Source organism: Parus major, chromosome 1A, assembly GCF_001522545.3.
Source record: "Parus major isolate Abel chromosome 1A, Parus_major1.1, whole genome shotgun sequence".
NCBI classification, from domain to species: domain Eukaryota; kingdom Metazoa; phylum Chordata; class Aves; order Passeriformes; family Paridae; genus Parus; species Parus major.
The window spans coordinates 30,982,315-31,002,426 of record NC_031773.1 but is presented as its reverse complement, the minus strand read 5'-3'; the positions used below and the strand labels follow the sequence as shown (position 1 = coordinate 31,002,426).

General features: G+C 39.8%; 1 protein-coding gene across 5 annotated transcripts in view; it reads right to left on the bottom strand.

The window, feature by feature from the left end:
- MON2 (MON2 homolog, regulator of endosome-to-Golgi trafficking) overlaps positions 1-20,112 on the bottom strand; it is a 105,248-nt gene that overhangs the window by 9,376 nt on the left and 75,760 nt on the right. For 4 of the 5 annotated variants that reach the window (XM_015627278.3, XM_015627280.3, XM_015627279.3 and 1 more), the window contains one exon: positions 6,399-6,461. The exons of the other annotated variant lie outside the window; for it this stretch is intronic. In XM_015627278.3, the coding sequence (XP_015482764.1) occupies positions 6,414-6,461 (48 nt within the window). In that variant the 3' untranslated portion in view covers positions 6,399-6,413. Of the gene's footprint in view, positions 1-6,398; positions 6,462-20,112 lie in introns of those variants that run through there. 5 annotated transcript variants of the gene reach the window in all.

The window sequence follows — 20,112 nt, the reverse complement described above, 5'->3', positions numbered from 1 at the left end:
CCTTTCCCTTTCCATTTCCTTTCCCTTTTCCCTTTTCCTTTCCTCCTAGGAGATGAATGCTTCTATTTGCACACACCCAAAACAAGGCTCAAGAGCATGAACACCCCTGTAAACCCCTCAGTAGAGTCACTGCTCCTGCACTCAGGAAAATGGAAAACAGAACAACTCATCTCTTTCTGCTCTGGAAACAGGCAAAGAGAGAAAAGCATGTTTTTGCCTGCAGTCAAGAACCAGCACAGCTGCTGCACTTCAGGTCACGGGCTGCCTCACAAATAGAGCTTGGCAGAGAGACTTGAGGTTTTGGGGGTCTCCTCCTTGTTGTACTGGGCTATAGTTGGCACTTAATAATGTTGGTTGTTGTCTTGCAACAGCTGAGGTGGATTGTGTTGCTTTTCACCAATCTGGTGTTGCTCTTAAAAACAGATATGCTGAGGTTTCTGGAGAAATAGTTATTGGTTTTTTAAATGCATCTAGGGCCACAGTGTGATGACTGCCCACCAGCCTCCCCCAGACACTCTCCCCTTGCCCTCCCCAGTAACATAACGTGCTGTGTGCAACGAGCTGCTTGCTCCCAAGGAGGTGATTCATTTCCAAGAGGCATATTTGTAGGAGAAAAATGCTTTGAGGGTGTTGCTGTGGCTCTGTGTGACCTGCATTGGGGATGAAGTAGAAACCTCAACACTGCAGACATACCCAGGGTCATGTTCACAGGGGTATCAGTGGGGGAAGGATGCGAGCAGAGCACGAGCAACTCTGTTGCTTCACGTGAAAATAAACTCTAATAACAATTAAGGGAAAGGAGTAGGAAATTAATAAGGCAGTAAAGATTTTTCAAAATTGGTCACAAATCATTGGTTTATCCCTTGAAAAGCTTAGTTGACAAGGATTCTCTCATCCCTTTGTCCCCCTATCTCTTTCAATAATCATCCTTCTTCATGCAAATATAGATGGAAAGGGGGGAACAGCGAAAGGTTAAAATGGAAGCAGGCTATCTTTCATCGACATGGTAATTTCGCTCCTTGGCTCAATGCCAAGCGCTTACTGCAGCCACTAGCTGCCATTCCAACATGAGTGAAAGGATCTTTAATAAGAGTGTAAATAAAAGCCAGGCTGAGAAATGAGTTTTCCATCCCAGCAATCACTGGCCTAACCTCGGCTGTAAATAGTCTCTCAGAGCAGCACAGATGGAGTACCAGCACCTGGGGATCAAGGCAATCTCTGCACAGTGCAATTTAAACAGCTGGGTACAATTGAAACACGAATTAGCAGGGATAGACGGAGGGATTCCATTTTGTGTGCTAGGTAAAAACAAATAATTCAGTCCTTTTTCCCCTTTTTTAAAAAAGGTGGTGTATGGGGGGAGAACTTTTGACATGATCTTGTGGGAGGTGCTCATTGCTGCAGCTGTTAGATTAATTTAACCATGAGAATTTCCCACAAGGTGCTGTAAAAACAGGGCTCTAATTTATGATCATTGATTTAACAGCTCGAAAGTGATTTATCTGACCTCAGTAAAGATAGCGAGGACACCAGAAGAATGATCGGTCATTCTGGGCTTTGTGTGGCTGTGATTGGCCTTATTAATTTAGAGCAGAAGGTCTCTTTCAATGTCTTATTGAGACAGTCAAAGGCAGTTGGCAACTGAACCATTTTAAATACTTTTTTTTTTTTTTAAGCATTACTAATGCTGCTAAGAACTAAGGATTTATTCCACATGGAAAAGATTCTCATTAGTTAAGAAATGGTAAGGCTTCATTTAGAACTGTGCAGAAACAGACGCCTGGTCTTGGATTTGCAAGTTGTTTTTTCTGAAGTAATTTTTGTTTTTTCTCTTGTTGGGAAGCTAAAGCACACTGTGAAATGGAATTGTTAAGCATAACAGTAAATAAGAAATAGCTTTGCAAGAGATAAAAGAGCTTGGCACAAGGGATTGCTGGCTCTTGCTCTTTTTAAGGGTAGATTTCAGAAACACCTAAACGCTTCATATCTTTTACTATTTTTATCATTCAGTCCTTTTTATGGAGTTATAGACTGTATCTGCTGACAAGTAAATATATCTAGGTTTTATTTCAGAAGAATATGCTTTCAGTTAAAATGGGTGTAGTGTCCAGTAGTGAAATGTCACAACTGAGTGATAGAATTTCTTCGTACAAATAAGAAGAGAAAGGATGAAAGGCAAAGGGAAAGGTGACTACTCTCTCTCCAGAAATAACAACTGTTTTTAAGGGAAGCGTGAAAATGAAATGAAATTCAGGTGCTTTAAAAGTTTACTTGAACAAGAAAATTTGAATACAGAATAAAGTGTGTTTGCACAAGTGTGTACACCTGCACAGCAATCACCCAGGAGGTGTGTGATTAGGAGTGCTAACCAGGAAAATGGGCTGGAAACAGTCCTTACAAATTTCTCTTACCACCTGGACTGACGTGTGGTGGGGTTAAATGTCACTGATTTGTACAGCTCCGCATTTCATCCACCACTGGATTATGCCCAGCTTTAAAGCACATCTACAAAGATCTCGGTAGTGGCTTTCTCAAGGTGAGAGACAAAAATGCTGCAGGTTGGGATTTAATCCATGGGGGATGAATGCTTACAGTCATTTTGCTGTCCCAGTGACATGCTATCTGACCTGAAACCAAGATAGTCCACTTAATCTCCACAGAACAGGGGAAAAACCAGAAAACAATATTTCAGCCCTTCAAAATATGCAATAATAACAGCAATTTTAAGATGTGGAAAGACTAGGACAATAAAATAAATTATGATGTATGTAAAGCTGCCACAAAAATCTCACACATTGTCAAGAGATTGAAGAATACATGCACAAACAGCTATAAATCTTACTAAAAGGTTTGAGGGATCAATGGTACCCATAAAATCAACCCTCAAATCCCATACAAATAAAATAAAGCTGAAGACTGTGTGGAGGCCTGAAGAATACAGAAAGTTTTATGTTAGCCTGAGCACCTTCTTCCCATCTTCCTGTGTTGCCATCAATCTTGTGTTGTTCCCTATAGTACCCTATAGAGACTTAAGGAGAATTTTATAAATTATGTGCAGTATTACTTTGCCTAAATTCAAATCTACAGTGAAAACATAATTAATCAATGAGTATCACACTAAAATGTTTCCTCACACTTTTTTTTACCAGTGACAGAAGTCTCCTAAAAAATAAAAGAAACCTTCAGAGTACGGACCTGCATCTTTGTTCATCCCTAAATAATGCTATGTATTTCTTCCCACTCAAATGGATAGGTTCAAATTTGCTTCTGGAAAATTACAAATAACCACCCTCAACAGCACAGACATCACAAACACTTTGGAAGAAATGACTGCCTCTTAGCAAATGGTTTGTCTTTTTTTCCCCTATCCCTTAATTTACCACAGACTTATTCTAACCCTTGACACGATGGCACACATAGATGTAAATGAATGTTACAGGTTAGTTTAAAAGCACAATTATTTTTCATCACAAAAGAACCTAAAAGACATTCTCTTTGAGGGGCTATAGTCCACATGACATCCTGGAGTACTGTTCATCGCAGACTTCTCTTGTTTAACACTCTTAAGGAAGACTTAATTGGCATTTCAGGGTTTGAACTATTATGTGACTTGTTTACTGCTGAAGCACCAGCAGTACAGGAGTAGAATCTAGAATATACAGATTCACTTGGGTTGTTGTTTTTTGTTGGTTAATAAAAAAACCCTCATTTACCGTGTTCATAAAAATATTCCTGCTTAACAAGAGACAGACAATGTGAGAGGACAACAGAACCTTTGAAAAAAAATGCTAATAACTGATGAGCCCTACAAGGTGCTCTTTTACACATTGTCCTCCTTCATTTCTTTGAACTTTTAAGAACCATTTTCGTGAAAAGGTGTCTTTAATTACTGCAAGAGCGATCTGCAAATGTGCTCTAGTGGCCATGTGTTTACCATTAAGACACTGAAAGAGACATTCCCTTCCTTTGATGCTTCTTGACCTCCCCAGCTCTGGATCAACCCACTCCCACTCCTCCTTATGGTCCCAACAACAAAGACCAGAAGCAGACTTCTCTTGGAAAACACTAGAAGGAAATCACTGACTGCCCAGGGCTATGATTAAAGCCACTCTTGTATAGTTGCATACAAAACCAACAAAAACTGGTGTTGCGAGTCTCTTGCAAGTACCTACAAGTAAAGAATTGATTTTATGGGTACCATTGATCCCTCAAACATTTTAGTGAGATTTATAGCTGTTTGTGCATGTATATAAAAATATAGATCATCAGTTGCTTGTGTGCAAATGCATGATGCTGCAGTACCCAACTGGCTGGGGATTAGCAAAGTGAGGGTTTTGAGATCAAAGATGTACGATCAGCCTTGCTTATCTGTATGTTAAAGGTGCTGACTCCACCTCATATTCAAAGCTATTACTGACAGGTGTAAAAGTTGTACAGAATATATGTGAGAGTTATGCATAAAAACAGTCTTGTAGATGAGAAGAAGGAAATGGAATGTATTTGTGTAACAGAAAAATGCTGAATACTGTATTTCCTGCTTTCAACTGCCTTCCTATGGAAAGGAACTAAATTGCTCATTATTATCAGTGGTAAAAAAGTTATTTTACTTAAATTTCAGCCTTTAGTGGAAGCATGTTTCATCTGTACTGTTACTATTGCTACCATCATTGCATTCATTGTCATTTCTTGTGGCTGGTGTTGCATCATCTTCTGTCATCTGCACTGATGGGTACAGGTAGAAAAGCAGGCTTTCCAGAAACTACTCTGAAGAACAAAATGCACAGTCATAACTTCAAAGTTATTACCCTATGTTCTTAAAAATTGCACTTCATAAAAGAACCACCACGAAACAATCTTGTTCTCAATACATTCTCGTTTCTCCTAACAGCAGAATTTTTATTTTTAAAAGACATTGTTTAAATATATGTTGATCATGCACTACTGCTGAGAAAGCCTATGCTAGTTTTTAGCACACTTTCTGTAGATACTTAGCTGGGGATGATCAGTAGTCCTTTAAAACTGAGACCATGAATGATTCACGTATGTATGCCATTAGTTTGGCAAAATTCTACAGTTTCCTGTGTTTTTCTTACACTGCCATTTACTCTGGAGTTGGGCCTATAGGATGATTTCTCATGTGGATTTTAATGTAACTGATGAGACTGAGCTCTTACAGCCTCCACTAGCAGGCTCTCTTCTTCACAGAGCTGTTTAGATAAAGGCATCATTTTTTCAGAAACTTAACATTTCTAATTTTTCCTCCTGCCAGTCAAATCTGGATGAAGTAGGCTAATAAATTCAAGGTTCATAAGGAAATATCAACAGATATTAGCACAATCACATAAACCTTGTTTTCTTAAAAAGTCAGGTTAAAAGTGTTCAGTCATAGCAAAGTAATTGGTAAAAAAAGGCAAGTGAAATTACGTTATAAAGCAGAACAAGCTTTTAAGTAAGAAAGAACAATAAATAAGCATGTGGCTATGGATTTATTTTACCCTTCTATTTCAAGAAACATGGGGAAGGCTCATACGCTTAAAAACTACCCAGCTGCAATGTTAAGTGTGTAACAATGACATGACACTACAAAACGGCAATTAACAAAAAGAAACTGTCATAAAACAGGATCAAGAGAAGCAGTGAGAGACCTTCTTAATAAACATTTAAGACCATACAATAGGAAGGGACTCTTGGAAACCAGATTTTATTCCTCGGTAGTTTTACAACTGTCTCACATAAGCCTTCTCATGAGTTCACAAAATGATTTCTTAAAACTAGTGTGGGTTTTTTGTCCCAGCAGTCTGCCTGGGATGATTGTTGCTCTGTCTTTCTCCATACCATACTCTGTGATGAGCCTTCATAGCCCATCCCCATCCATGTGTTCATGTAGTCACAGTTTGTACATTAATGTAGCTCTATCTCAACTTAATTTCCCACTGCATGGGTCTAAACTGAATCTCAAAAAGTATCCATAATATTAATATATCCATTATGAAATACTGTTTTACTGTACTGTTCTCAGTAATCCACTGATCTCAGCACCAAGTCTTGAGTCATCTGTTGATCATCACACTTTTACCTTTCCTTCTTCAGGAAATGGGAAAACTCCACTGGAAATTTCTAGGAAATCTGTACACTTCTGTTCATTTGGATCTTTGTAAGTTTCAGATCCAAATCTTTACTTTTTATCTTAGAAAACATGCTTCCAGGTCCATTATCATGACAGCCTACCCATTTTTCTTCAGAAGGGAGTACCAGTTACATGATGTCTTGGGAAGGGACACAACTAAGCCCCCCTAACTCAAATTGACCAAAGAGCTACTTCATATCCTATGTCAGCTCAGTTATAAAAACTAAGAAAACGAGCATGAAGTGGGGCATTTGTTATTCACAATGTTTACCTTGTGAGGCAACCACTACGTGTGCTGAAGCTCTGGTTCCTGGGAAGGGCCAAACATTGCGTGCTGATGGGAAAGAGAGAACAAAAATCCTTTTTTTTCTCTTTGCTTGTGTACACACAAGCTTTTGCTTTATTAGACTGTCATCCTGCAAATTGTTTTCCATCTTATTCTTTCCCCTGTCCAGGTAGAAGGGGGAGTAATAGAGTGACTCGGTGGGCACCTGGTATCCAGCTAAGGTTTACCCACCACAGACAAGTAAAGAAAATAACAATATTTAACTGCAATTACCCACCATCTTTTCTACATAATCAGATTAGGTAAGGTCAGAGAGCTTTGAGAAAGGGCAAGTACATAAACAGTTTCAAAATGCATGTTTAAGTGTTTACAGTTCAGCATTTCTTATGAAATACTAAGCTTACTGCCAGAGTTTCAAGCACCAGTAGGACAATAATTAAGTAGTAATCAACTTGGTCATCAGAACTTATGTGCAACTAACTAAATTTGCTTTCTTTGAAGGGGCAAAACTAATAGAGACAAGAAAATACTGCTATTAATATAAACTGGAAGAAGATTTAGAAATGTGTTCCATTAGAACCTATTCCTACAACACACTTCTCTATGTAGTCATTTACAGTTGGGGGTTGGTGTAAGGAAAATGAGATTTTACCAGCATTATTTGAAACATAAAAGAGTAAAAGTCCAGTCACTATAGACTCAAAATACCATGTTGATAAAAAAACCACAGAATTATCTAGGTTGGAAGAGACCTATAACATCAAGTCCAACCTTTGACAGATCACCTCCCAGTCAACTAAACCATAGCACTAAGTTCCATGTCCAGTCATTTCTTGAACACTTCTAGGTATGGTGACTCAGTCACTTCCCTGGGAAGTCTGTTCCAATGCTTAACAACCCTTGCCATGAAGAAATTCTTCCCAAAGTCCAGCCTGAACATCTCCCAGTACAGCTTGAGGCTCTGTCCTTTTGTCCTGTCACTTGTTGCCTGGGAGAAGAGGCTGACTCCCACCTGGCTCCTGTCAGGCAGTTGTTGAGAGTGATAAGGTCACCCCTGAGCTTCCTTTTCTCCAGGCTAAACCAGCTGAGCTCCCTCAGCTGCTCCTCACAGGACTTGTGCTCCAGCCCCTCAATGTCCTTCCTATAGTGAGGGGCCCAGAGCTGGACACAGGATTTGAGGAGCAGCCTCAGCAGTGCCGAGCACAGAGGGACAATCACTGCCCCACTCCTGCTGGCCACACCACTGCTGACACAAGTCCAAATGCCATCGGCCTCCTTGGCCACCTGGGCACACTCTGCTTCATGCTCAGGTGCTGTTATCAGCACCCCCAGGTGCTTTTCCACTGAGCAGCTTTCCAGCTGCTCTGCCCCCAGCCTGTAGCACTGCCTGGGCTCATCTTAACAAAAGAAGTCACTGTAAATAAACAAAACATCATGAGGATGTGAAGTCTTCTGACAGGAAGAAATAACCAAATTCAGAAAAGGAGGAAGGGGTTAAATTATAAGAACATTGAATCAGCAGATATATTTTATGTTCATTACATGGTAAGGTTATACTGTTCCAACAAAAATAAACCCCATAAATTTTATGCAAGACAAATGAGGTCATTAGTTTATGTTTGAAATTGGTTTGATTTCAGTCACAGGCCTAGGATTCCCTCTAGTACAGTGTACTTTTGGGAAAAGCTAATGAAAATGGTCACGTGGGAATGGTCAAAATAATTAAAAAAAAAAAAAAGGAAAATAAGGTCTGTCAGGCAAAGGTGTGAAAAAGTGCCTGAATAGATGCATTCATTTTAAGAAAATTATTTTCCACATGTATGTAAAGGTCTGTCCTTTTTTCAAACTGCTAAATCACTTGAGGGAGAATGGAAGCTTATTTTTAAATGCAAAAAAGAAAAAACAGCCAAAATGGAAACTCAATAAAGAAGTGGAATTATTGCTGGAGAAAATGATCATATTTTCATCTTAAATTTGTGCAGCTCTTAAGGACCTGCTTATTTACATACTTCTTGATACAAAATAGCATAATCTTACTTGAAGCAGCAGTCACAAATTTCTTTCCATCATTTGCAAATATTGACATAAATACAGTAATTCATCTCATCCTGCAGTTTACCAAATTCAGGTTAGAGTAGATAAAAAAAAGGGAGGCGAGAGTGGGAGAAAATATAAATACATGTGTTGCTTTTCAAGCAGTTCCTTCTTTTCTTTTGTAGATACCATGAACAGGCATTTCTGATAACCTCAGCATGACAGTGAGATAGAGATGATTGTTTGCTCCTTCACCTTTTTCCTGCAGCTTTTAAGACAAGGCGAGCTTTGCAGGCTCTTACTAGAAATACAAAGGCAGCTGAACAAGTTGTATTACACAGCAACACACCTGAACTACAAACAGAAAATCATGTTCTAGGTCAGGTTCAATATCAGGTTTCAGAATACCACCTAACAATGCAGCAAATGTGCCAGTCTGTGGTTTAAGTGACAACACCAGGGCAGATGGCTGCAGACTCCTCATATGAGTACATCCTGGTTTCACAGAAAAGGTAAGTAATTTTTGGCATAGCTTCAGATCACTTCCAAACCACCAGACCCATCTCTGTACAACTGTGTTTGAGTCCCTGCTCTCTCACTGCTTCCCCAAGTTCACTTCAGGCAGCTGAAAAAAATCTCAGTCGGTGTTTCCTGGAAAAATCTGTAAACAGCTCCTTTCAAGTGTTGAAAAAGGCTGAGATTAGGTTTAGCTGGTTATCCTGTAGCAGAACACAGGGGAGTGTCCTTGGAGAGGAAGAGCAATTTCTCAGCACTAGCTGAAGAGAAAAAATCTGTTGGCACAAACACACTTAAATGTATCATTCCTGTAGAAAAGAAGGAGGAATTTAAGGAAATTAGGTTTTTTTCTCAGCTTCTCTGATTTTTTTTTATTGAAAAGCAGACCACAATGTAGATTGATCTAATAGGCCACATTAAGTGATAATTTCTTGCTGCAACAGCTGCTCAGATGCTGCCATAAATAGAACACAGGACCTGTATTGCTTCAAAGAAATACTGACCATACCAGCAGTGCATCCATCAATTCCCCAGTTGCCTTCTATAGCCAAAAAAGACCTAAGTTAAGATCCACTGCTGAGTGAAGATCCATATTTAATAATACGAAAAACAAACCTGCTTGAATTAAGATGAGAACAAAGAAAAGGGAAGTGTTTGAGAAGACTAACATTCCTAAAGCAGAGAACTTGAGTTTGTTTGAGGGGGGGAGGTTGCAGCTGTATTTGAATAAGCACCCCAAGAGAAGCAATGTGCTATTCAGAACCAGAGCCAATGATGACAGCAAAGGAAGAGAAGCTTCAGTGAAAGCAAGGGAAGTATTCTGTTACAGCCACGCCAAGACACTAAAATGATTGTAACCTGCTTGCCAATGCAGTCCCTCTGACAAGCTTTATCTCATAGCATAGAAATTCTCCATTTATACACAGCATTTTAAAATGGTAACACCGGCAAGTATTTACTAGGTATTTGCCACTGATTGCTAAACACCCCTCCCCCAAAAAAACAAACAACCAAAAAACCCCAAATAACAACAAAACCAACCAACCAAACTAACAGAAACAACAAAAAGTTTCCTCCTACAGTCCAATCAGTAATGCAGACTGTGACTTGTGGAGATTTTCTGATTAGTCCTTTTCCTTCCAGGTGACAGCATAACACTTTCTGAGTCTATTCACACTCCAGAATATAACCTCCAACCCCCCAAACCCCCCAGGAAGAAAAGAGGAAGGAAATAACTGACTCTGAATATTCCATTAGTAGCCACAGGCATTCTGAAGAATTTTATACTACAGGAAGAAGAGAACCATTACCATAGTCATTGTCTCTCTTGCACTCAATGGAGCTGAGGACTTTAGGTACAGTAAGGATGGCAGGATTACCATCTCCTAAAAAGGAGAAGTCCAGGGCCCAGACTGCCGGAAGCTGACTGTTGTGAAGACCAGACTTTGAAATCATTGCAGAAGCTTATCCATTAAGTAGTCATGGAGTCTGATGCTCCAGACAGTCCCAGGTAATGTTTTGATCTAGCAGTACCACTGTTGTCACTAGCTCCATACAACAGCCATGTAACTTTTTCAATTGTCAAACATCAAACATGGGTCAGTGTGTGTTGTTTAAAGACACAGTTGTTAAAAGCTATAGCATGCTTCAATTCCACCACTTTTCCCAGTCAATTGTTCAAAGGTTTAATCATTCCTGCAACTCAAACTATAGAAAGTAATGGCATAAGATACAGCTGCATCTCCTGTGACTCTATATATTATGAAAAGCTGCCCAGTCTTTCATATAGGTAAGTGCTAAATTACCTTCCATCCTGTTCTTTGATCTGCTGACTACATACATTGCATATATCTTGACAGTTTTCCCCAAACACTTTATTTTTTGAATTCTCTCCAAGAGACCCACTTTCTTTCTGAATTAAGATGGTAAATTTATCAATATACAATAATCAAGTGTTGCATACCAGGAAGATCACTTAGTTCAGCTTAACAGCTTTCTTTCTGTACAATGACACTGTGTTACGTAAGTCCACTTCAAGAGGACTATGTCAGCCCCTTTCCTAAATCTTTGCTTAATGAGATACTGTCCTGGTGGTGACTACCTTGGTCCTTGTATAGTGCCAAAATCAGTGGAAAGAAGTTAACATGATGTTGCCTTGCACTGTATGAAATGTCAGAGTTATGCACTCAGCACTTTCATCCTGCTTACTTCCATTGCAGACTACCATACCAGAAATACGCAAACACTTTATAAAGAATGTGGGGGAGGCAGTACTAGTCCTACCCAGTTAAAGTATTTGAAGGGTAACCTAAATCTTCAGTTGTATCCCTTTCCCATTATGTTAGATATACAAAATATAGAACAGAAATAACACTCCTGTTTTCACAGTCTTGACAAACCAAAATGTTGGTAATAGTGTTCATAGTATTTTTAGGGATGGGAAACCAAATTGAAATAGCTTAGAGATTCACAGTGTGAAGCCAAAAGGGATGTATAAACACAGCAAGAGAGAGAGGGAGGAAAAAAGCCTGAATATTAAACAAGAAGGTGCCATTTAGTCTTAAAAATTCTCCCATACCAGTCACTATTAATGAAAAGGTGTTGTCTTTCAGTCACTTAAAGCTCTACCAAAACTATTGTATCAGATACTGCTTTGTACCTGGTCACAACGTTGCAGAAGGCAAGTTTTTGGCTAATTACATGAAACTTGATTACCATAAAGGAAAAAATAGAAAGAGGGAGAAACAAAAGCACAAAGGGGCAAAAAGAGTGCAGTCTTTGGTATTTTGAATAATAGCTGGGACTAGCTCAGTCAGTGAAGATGGTAAAATCACCTCAGTCCTTGCTACCTTGGCTTTCTCTGAGAACTTTGGGATTTCAAACATCATGACTGAACCCTGAAGTGCGGTGACCTACACTAGTGTTGACTTTGAAGGTAAAAGCTGCACATCTTTTTAACCAATCAACAAATTCCAAAGGAGATGAAGAGAGGGGAAGCCCTTCTCTTCTACCATTTAGGCCTAATTTCAAAATATTGGGTCCACTGCAATAATTTTCCTGTTAAACACTCCTGTTATCCATCAGATATAATCTCAATATGTTCTTTAAAACCTGCAGGAATTTTTGACTGAATTAATTCTATTTTTATCTTTTTCCTGACGTTTACAAATAATTTTATATAACAGACTGAGAGTTGCCATCTGTTAACTTAAACTACTTTTAGGTCTCTATACAACACATCCTGCAGATGTAGCCTACTTTTTTTGCTAGTGTATATGGTTCTTCATGGTTGACAGTGTTAAATATGTTGGACTGTGACTAAAGAAACAATTTGGATTGCTTTGCAACAGTAAATGTTCCATGTGTACTGTCCCATCAATCACTCTGTCATCTGCAGCTGTCATAATGGATGGTATTTTGCCTTCCTGAGCATTGATAACTGGAATGAACAATACTGGCATCCATATACAGAACTGCAAATTTTAGCCTTGAGTAAGCTCTGCCAGACTAAGAGTGCCAGAGTAGACAGGCCTTGGGAAGCAGCTCCATGCACAGCTCAGTTCCAGTGCTTCAGTCTCTGTTGGTTGTTGATGATGGGTTGTGCTGCTCCACAGCTGCCTCCAACCCCTCCTGCCACTCCAGTCAATAGGAGGCTGTGGGGGGTACCACAAAGACCTCAGAATTACCATAAAGGATTTTCTGGGCAAATGCCAAGTCCATCCTTGGCATGAGCTGACCACAGCCATCTGGGCAGCATTACACATGATCATCGTGACCAGCTGAGCCACCTGCATTAAGGCTTTCTCACAGCAAAGGTCCTAATGGCACCTGAACTGCTCACACACCACCTCCAGATTCAGCTTCAGCTAGCTGCAGCTCATGCGGTGGCTGCTGGAGGCTGTCAGGAGCCACGAGATATCCTAAGTGCTTGACCATCATGCTGCTACAACAGCAGGGCCATAGGTAGTACTGAAGAAAAAGCGAGACTGGAAAAGGGAGGGGAGAACTTATTGCATAAATATTTAAGCACCTCTGCTCCCACTAGACTTGGCACTGATAATTCTGTGCTTTGATTAGCATCACTGCTATCTATCTACTTTCTTTAAGCCCTGCTCTTGTGTTATTAGACCATTTTTACTTTTCAGAAAAATGTCACAAAGGATTGGTAAGCTTAAGCATTTGCTTCTTCTGCCACCCTTCCTCTAGCCTATAACCATGTACTAATATAGCAAAGGCAGCAGCTGGGTACAGGATGCATGACAGATCATGTATGACATCAGGGAGTAACATGATAAGAAAGCAATCATTCAGGTGCTGGAAAGAAGACATTCATGAAGCTGGGGAGTAGTGGAAAAGTCAGTCACAAGAGAGGGAAGAAACCTGAGGGACCTGGAGAATACTGGCATCTTGGCTGGAAGACTGGCACAACTATAAACACTTAATGTGTATAGCACTGCTAGCTCTCACTTGACAACACTTCAGACCCACCTTCCTCTAAGCGTTCTAGCCAAACCTACATGAGGTTATACAAAAGTAACCTACTGCATCCTTGCTGACAGAAGCATTTCTTAGGTCCATATGCAGGTTTTACAGCAGGAAAGGCCACCATGACACTGATGGCACCAGAAACGAGCCTAGCTCAAATGATTACTATTTAATCACCAGACTGTATCTCTAGGTTGCCATACCTCAGCACAACTGAAATCAGATAGACATGACACAGAGCAACACAAGAAATCTGGACTGTGACAATGCACTCCTGATAACACTTACAATTATCACCTTGTGAAAGAAGAGCTCAGAAGCACAGATACCACGTAGTACAGCCCACTGTCTGTGTACATACTGGCTCCTAATGAAGTATGCAGGTAGGTAAGTGGAGGTAAGGAAGTGATTTATTTTCTACGTAGCCTGAGAACTGTAGAGAAAACATCATGTAGTAAGTTTTTGCAACATCATCCCAGTAGCAGATTCAGACATCAGATTTACCCATTCTAAAGTAATAGTCCACTCCACCAGCTGACAGAACTGGGTGCAGCAAGGCTCACAGAATCATAGAATATTTTGAGTTGGAAGGAGCCTATAAGGATCATTGAGCCCAACTCCTGGCCCTGCACAGGACACACCAAGAATCATACCATGTGCCTGAGAGCCTTGTCCAAATGCTTCTTAAACTCTGTCAGGCTTGGTGCCACAACCACCTACCTCTCTGGGGAGCCTGTTCCAGTGCCCAACCACTCTCTGGGCGAAAAACCTTTTCCCAATACCCAACCCAAACCTCCCTACAACACCCAAAATCATTTTTCTGGACAAGACTGATACAGCTTTCACTTACACCTACCTAAGTAAAAAAGGCACCACTTCATATTTCAAATACTGAAATGTAATTCATCTTCATGAGCAAAGCTTCTAGTAATTAAAACTTAGTAATTTTAGATTTATTTTAATCTTGCAGAAGCTTAATTCTGGAAACTTAATTGGACCAACTTTCCCTTTAAGAGCGTGGTACAAAAACTGTGTGAACAAGACCCTATTTAGACTGAAAACTAAGCTTCAGCCTGAAACACAACACCTCAGCAAAAGCCACACACACAAAACATACTGATTTTTACCGGATAAACTAGATACCAGACTTAAAAAAAAAAAAAAAAAAAAAAAAGTAAATTTCAAAGCAGCTGAAAATCTGTGCCATTTTTTTTACATGCCTTCACACCTACTATTTTTCTTTGCAGGTGGCACACAACAGATGCTCTTGCCTTTCTGGTCAAAAGGCTTGGCACCAAAATAATGCTCTTTCTACGAACATACACCTCAGGTAATACGAGGTCACTGGGCTATCACTTGGAGAGTTCCTCCTAACGTGGTACTTCAGAGTTAACCAACAGCAAAACTATCCCCTCTTCTCTTCCAATACACACAAACCTCCACAGAGAAGACAGGATAAATAGGACCTTATCTCATTCAATGCCACCATTTTTATACCAATTCCTTCATCTCATTTTTTGTGGGATAAGGCTGGTTAATTTTAAGACAAAATCCTTTCTTCTTGCAAAGGGCAAAATGAACCGCATAGCATCCTTCAGAATGGGATGAGGCATACTCCAAGTTCTCCTCATGAGAAAGGAGGAATTTGACTATATCACACACTAATTTAATGAGACGTTTAAACCTATTTTCAGGGAAGTCAGAAGTGCATAATTTTCAACCTTCTTTCAGGTAGCTGAAAAGAGTTGAACTTACTGTTCAACTTACCGAGGAGAGGGTAGAAAATAAGGATAAAGTGAATAGGGACCAGGAAGGGATCTGATAACTAGGTGTCATGGATGCTATTTCCTTAGCTGGTCTAGAATAAGAGACTTCCAGCACTTATAAAAGAATGTGCAAGACTTCTTTTCCATGTGTGTACTGACACATTGGCATCACTAAGTTCTGGATGTAGTTAATCTCAACTACAACTCAGTTCTTTGCTGCAGCCACTGCAACACATCATCAGAAGCCTAAAACAGGCAAACTTCAAATGCTATCACCTGGGAAAATAGAGGCAGTTTTGCTTGGGTTGCAGAGGTAAGCAGCCTAGATAAACTAATAAGGCAAGAGCGGTTTCTTTTCCTTGTTCAAGACTTTACCAGCAAAATAACCAAACTTGGGAAGAGAAACTGTAAGACCAGGTTAGAGAGCCTTTTCTGCTGGTAAGGTCTTGGACAAGGAAAAGAAACAGAAGTTCCACTTTGAGTCCTCCGATTTGCTTCCCAGACCAAACATGGCATCTTTCATTGTGATGTAGCACTTTTCATGTCCAAGGAAAAACTCCTGCCCCCTTTCCATTAAATGCAAGCCTTTCACTTCAGGGATACCAGCAGATCCCAGTGCAGGTAACCTTTGTTGTTATATTTCTCCTGTCTAATACCTTCAGTGGCAGGACACGTGTCCATTTTGGACAGAAGTTCACAAATCCTGTACATTAATGTAGCTGAGAGGCTAAGACTCTTAGTTAAAAAACGTAACTTGCTCAGATGAAAAGATTGGCTACTTTGTTAAAAATAAATGTATACATTTGTAAAAATTATGACCCAAAAAAATATATTAGAAGACTAATATTCAAGACATTTTAGAGAAAAGCAATGCATATGTGACACCCAAACATTTACACTTGTTTTGAGTGACACTTCTATTTCTGCTACAGAAACTCTAAAGGCATATGTGTGTATATGCATATATATATATGTATATATATATATGTATATGTGTGTGTATGTATGTGTGTATATGTAACAGATACAAAAACCTCCTCCAGAAGCAATGTTCTAGAACTAATTTCTCTGATTTCACCGAGTAACACTTAGGCACAGGATAGTGGAAGATGCACATAAACTATTTCAACATAAAGAATGTGGTCCACTTTCATCTGTAATTACTAAACATTTCCTTATGTTAATTTAGTACTCGTTCTTATGAGGAAAGTATCAAATGAAAAGCATTTTAAGTAAGTGCTTATGTATTTAGAGATGTAATTCTCTAGAAACTAGCATTTCCTCCTACTGTCTCAAGCTGCTGCCCAGTGTAAAGCAGGAGGTCTCAGTCTCATAATTATGTGCATGGTCCAGGACCTAATAAAGTAAAAGGCCCAAGCCAGCCCCCAGTGAAGACAAGTTCTCAAATATCAGTTTTGCTAGCATGGGAACACAGCACTCTCCTTGGTGACAGAGAGGGCAACTGCACCCTGCAGGGAAGCAACTATCTTGGATCTAAGATTTTAGGTTGATGCATGCCAGTATCTTTAGAAGCAGCATTGACAGACAGTAGCTGGAGGGGTGAGCAGCTGGTGACTGCTCTTCACAAAATAGGTAAGACAATAGCGCAAAAAGACATCAAACCAAAGAATAAGAGCATCCAAAGCTTAATCGACTATGCTGTGAATCTCAATGCATTTTTATTATTCCATGAGTCAAAAGAAGTGCTCAGAAAAGCTACAGACGAACATTTCTTGCAGTACTTTCTCACCCAGCACAGCAAACAATACACAATAGGGACACTATAAACTAAATAACTTTGCAGAGAAATTCCATCAACTCAGCCATGTGCCTATTTTAATGTTTCTATAAAAAATTCACACAAAAAGTTTGACTGAGTGAAAACTCTGAAGAATAAAGGCGAAAAAAAATCTCAGAAAGACACGATGCCATAGACAATAATGTGCCAGCAGTACTGCTTTTTAATTGGCATGATGAAATTTTTCTTTCCAAACTAATTCATCAAATCACAGTAAAGAATGACTGAATTTACAAGATATGAGCAACTCTTTCCATTTGAGGTTTTCACAGTATTTTCAGATTCTTGACTTTTCAACATCTGTAAGGTAAGGCTCTCTGTTCCACCAAAGAATTAATCTCTTTGCCTCAAAGCCTGATGTTGCAACCTTCATCACACAAGTACACGAGGGAAGGTGGACAGTTAAACAGGGGCTGACTAGGGCAAAACTAAGGATGAAATTTGACTCGATTAACTTCTGTATTTTGAATACCAGATTGAGTAATGTTCTGAACCAAGAAATGTATGGACAGCCCTAAAGCAAAGCTAAGCATCTTGTCTGCGGCTCCTCAAAGAAACAATTCACGTGTACTTACCTAAAAACCTACAGAGTAATACACCACCAAGACCCATGTGGACATGGGGACAAACCCCCTCATGTGTTACACAGTATCTCAGTAGTCCACTGCATGCAATATTTCAGTAGCACTGTCTCATTTTAGTACAGGTTCTTAATATTGTCCTTAAGGCTTCACAGTGTAAAACACTACTGCTGAGGTAGCAAGAGAAGTTTAAGGGAGATAGCTTACCCAGGAGATAAAACAACTAAGTGCTTAATGGCAGCATGGTCAAGCATATTTTTTCTCATTGATTCTTTCCCTCACACCCAAAAAGATACAACAGGAGCCAAAATACATCCTACCCAAGTTGCCTGAGCATAAGGCAAAGCAACAGGGAGGACAATTTCACACAACCCACCTACAGGCACTTAGATTAACTGAAGCACCTTCACCTCCTTTACAATCAACATACAGAGACAAGCTCTGTGAAAGGCTAATTCAGATCAAATAATGCTAAGGCACTTGCCAGCATGGTTTGGATCAGGAATATCTCCCTGCCATCTCCACTGAAGAGAAAGGGACTGGTGGATTAGCCAGTTAAAATAAGATGCCTAAAGGTCGACGGTGAAAATACCATCCCAACTTCCAGATCAAACAAGCTCTGCTTAGTATGTGCTGTTTGTTAGGATGTGAAAACCAGGCAGCTACATCATCCTTTTTAACCCTTCAATTAAGTTAGGAAAAAAAAAAAAGGGTGTTTTAAATCTGGAAACAGTCAACAGCTAGGACTGCTATTTTACTTCAGAAAAAAAGCTACTATTAACAACACCTAATGTGTTGTTTTATTAGTGAGCATGAGATAATCTAGCTTTTGAAAAGTTTAGCTCATGACAAAGGTTGAATTACCAGAATAATGCAGTGCACAGGGTGAAAATGAAGTATCATCAGATTGAACTTTTTCTCTGTGTTCTGCAAGACATTTTACATTCAGCAGAGGTGCAAGAGCAACCTTTGCATGTTTTCTAAACACATAATAAGTTCAAACAATTCAAAAAGAGAGGCTGAGTTCAATATCTGTAAGTTTCTTCTCAATATTATAAATACATTAGAACTGTGAATCAGAAGCACTACTAAAGGCATCAACTTGATTTCATGTGTTTAGCTACATCTTTAGTTTTCATTATAAAGTTAACAGACTTGTGGTTAGGTCTTGTAAAAATTTTGACTGAAAAATTAGTTTTTAAAACATGAGACAGTTATGCACATTTATTGTAAAGGTTTTAATATATTACAAGTTTAAGCCACTATAATAAGCCATCAACACACTAAAATTTGTATCAAAAAGATACCCTTAGCCATTGCTATAAATATACCAGCAATTTTAATTAATTCACAACACCAAATTAATGACTTTGCTTTTCACAATAAATAAAAATATACAGGAAAGATATCTCAGAAGTTCACCTAAAATTGTGAGCAGCAAGCAGTAAAACTGGTGAACTATACTGTAAAAAAACTCTTTCATCAATATAAAGTGGTAATTACATATTTTTGCTTTTGTTATAGAAATACTCAAGATTTTTTACCATTCAGACACAAGCACATAATATCACACATACAAGTTTTGCATATTCAGAAGACACAAAATACAAGTCTGTCACTGATCTCCATCTTCACAGAATAGAAAATCCACCTCTTTCAAGGACGCCAGGTGAATAATAAGGTCTAAGCACGAGAAGAAATGCAGGCACTTGCTCTTCAGCCCAAATTCAGGTACCTTCCAAACAGCATGAAACTAGTGATTTTTCATCCAGCTCTGTGAAAGGAGTATCCTACTGATGGGGTCGAACCCCACTACTTGTCTCGGTGGCCAAGGCTAGATTTCTCCTGCAGAACCAGGAGGAGAAGGAATTGTTGCCACCTCAGCAGCATGCAATCCCGGGAATACAAAGGGGATTCCCATTGTCATTGTCTTCATCTGCAGCTGATCATCACCAGCACTAGCAAGGCAGTAGCTTGCGCAGTTATCTCCACAGCGGGCAATGTCACAACCCGACCAACAGCACAAACTACTACCTCAGCCAGGGCCCTGGTGCTCCCGACCCCTTCTGAAGGGGGAAACAAGCAGGCAGACAACACGGCAGCGACAAATGAAATTAGAGGGAAAAAGAGAAGAAAGATAAAAGGGCTCTGAGGTCTTTTGATGATCCTCGTCTCCTTTATCTGCTGCAGACATCAACCAGACTCCTCTCGCCTGACTGTGAAAAGCAAAGGGAAACCCCGCCCAGCTCCCTCCCCAGATTTGCCCTTTTCCTTGCATGACCTGAAACCGACGGGAAGAGCTTCATTTATCAGATACATTACAGACCCCAGCTGGTACAGTAAAGATCACGTTTAATTTCAAACAGCCACAGTTCCGCAAGCCTGTAACAGATGGGCCGGGGAGGGGGGAGCAGGGAGGGAAGGAAGAAAGGCGAGGAGCCGGGGGAGGCAGAAGGGGGGAGAGAAACACAGCCGAAAGACAACCACCCCCCACCCCCGACCATCCAGCCGCCCTCCTC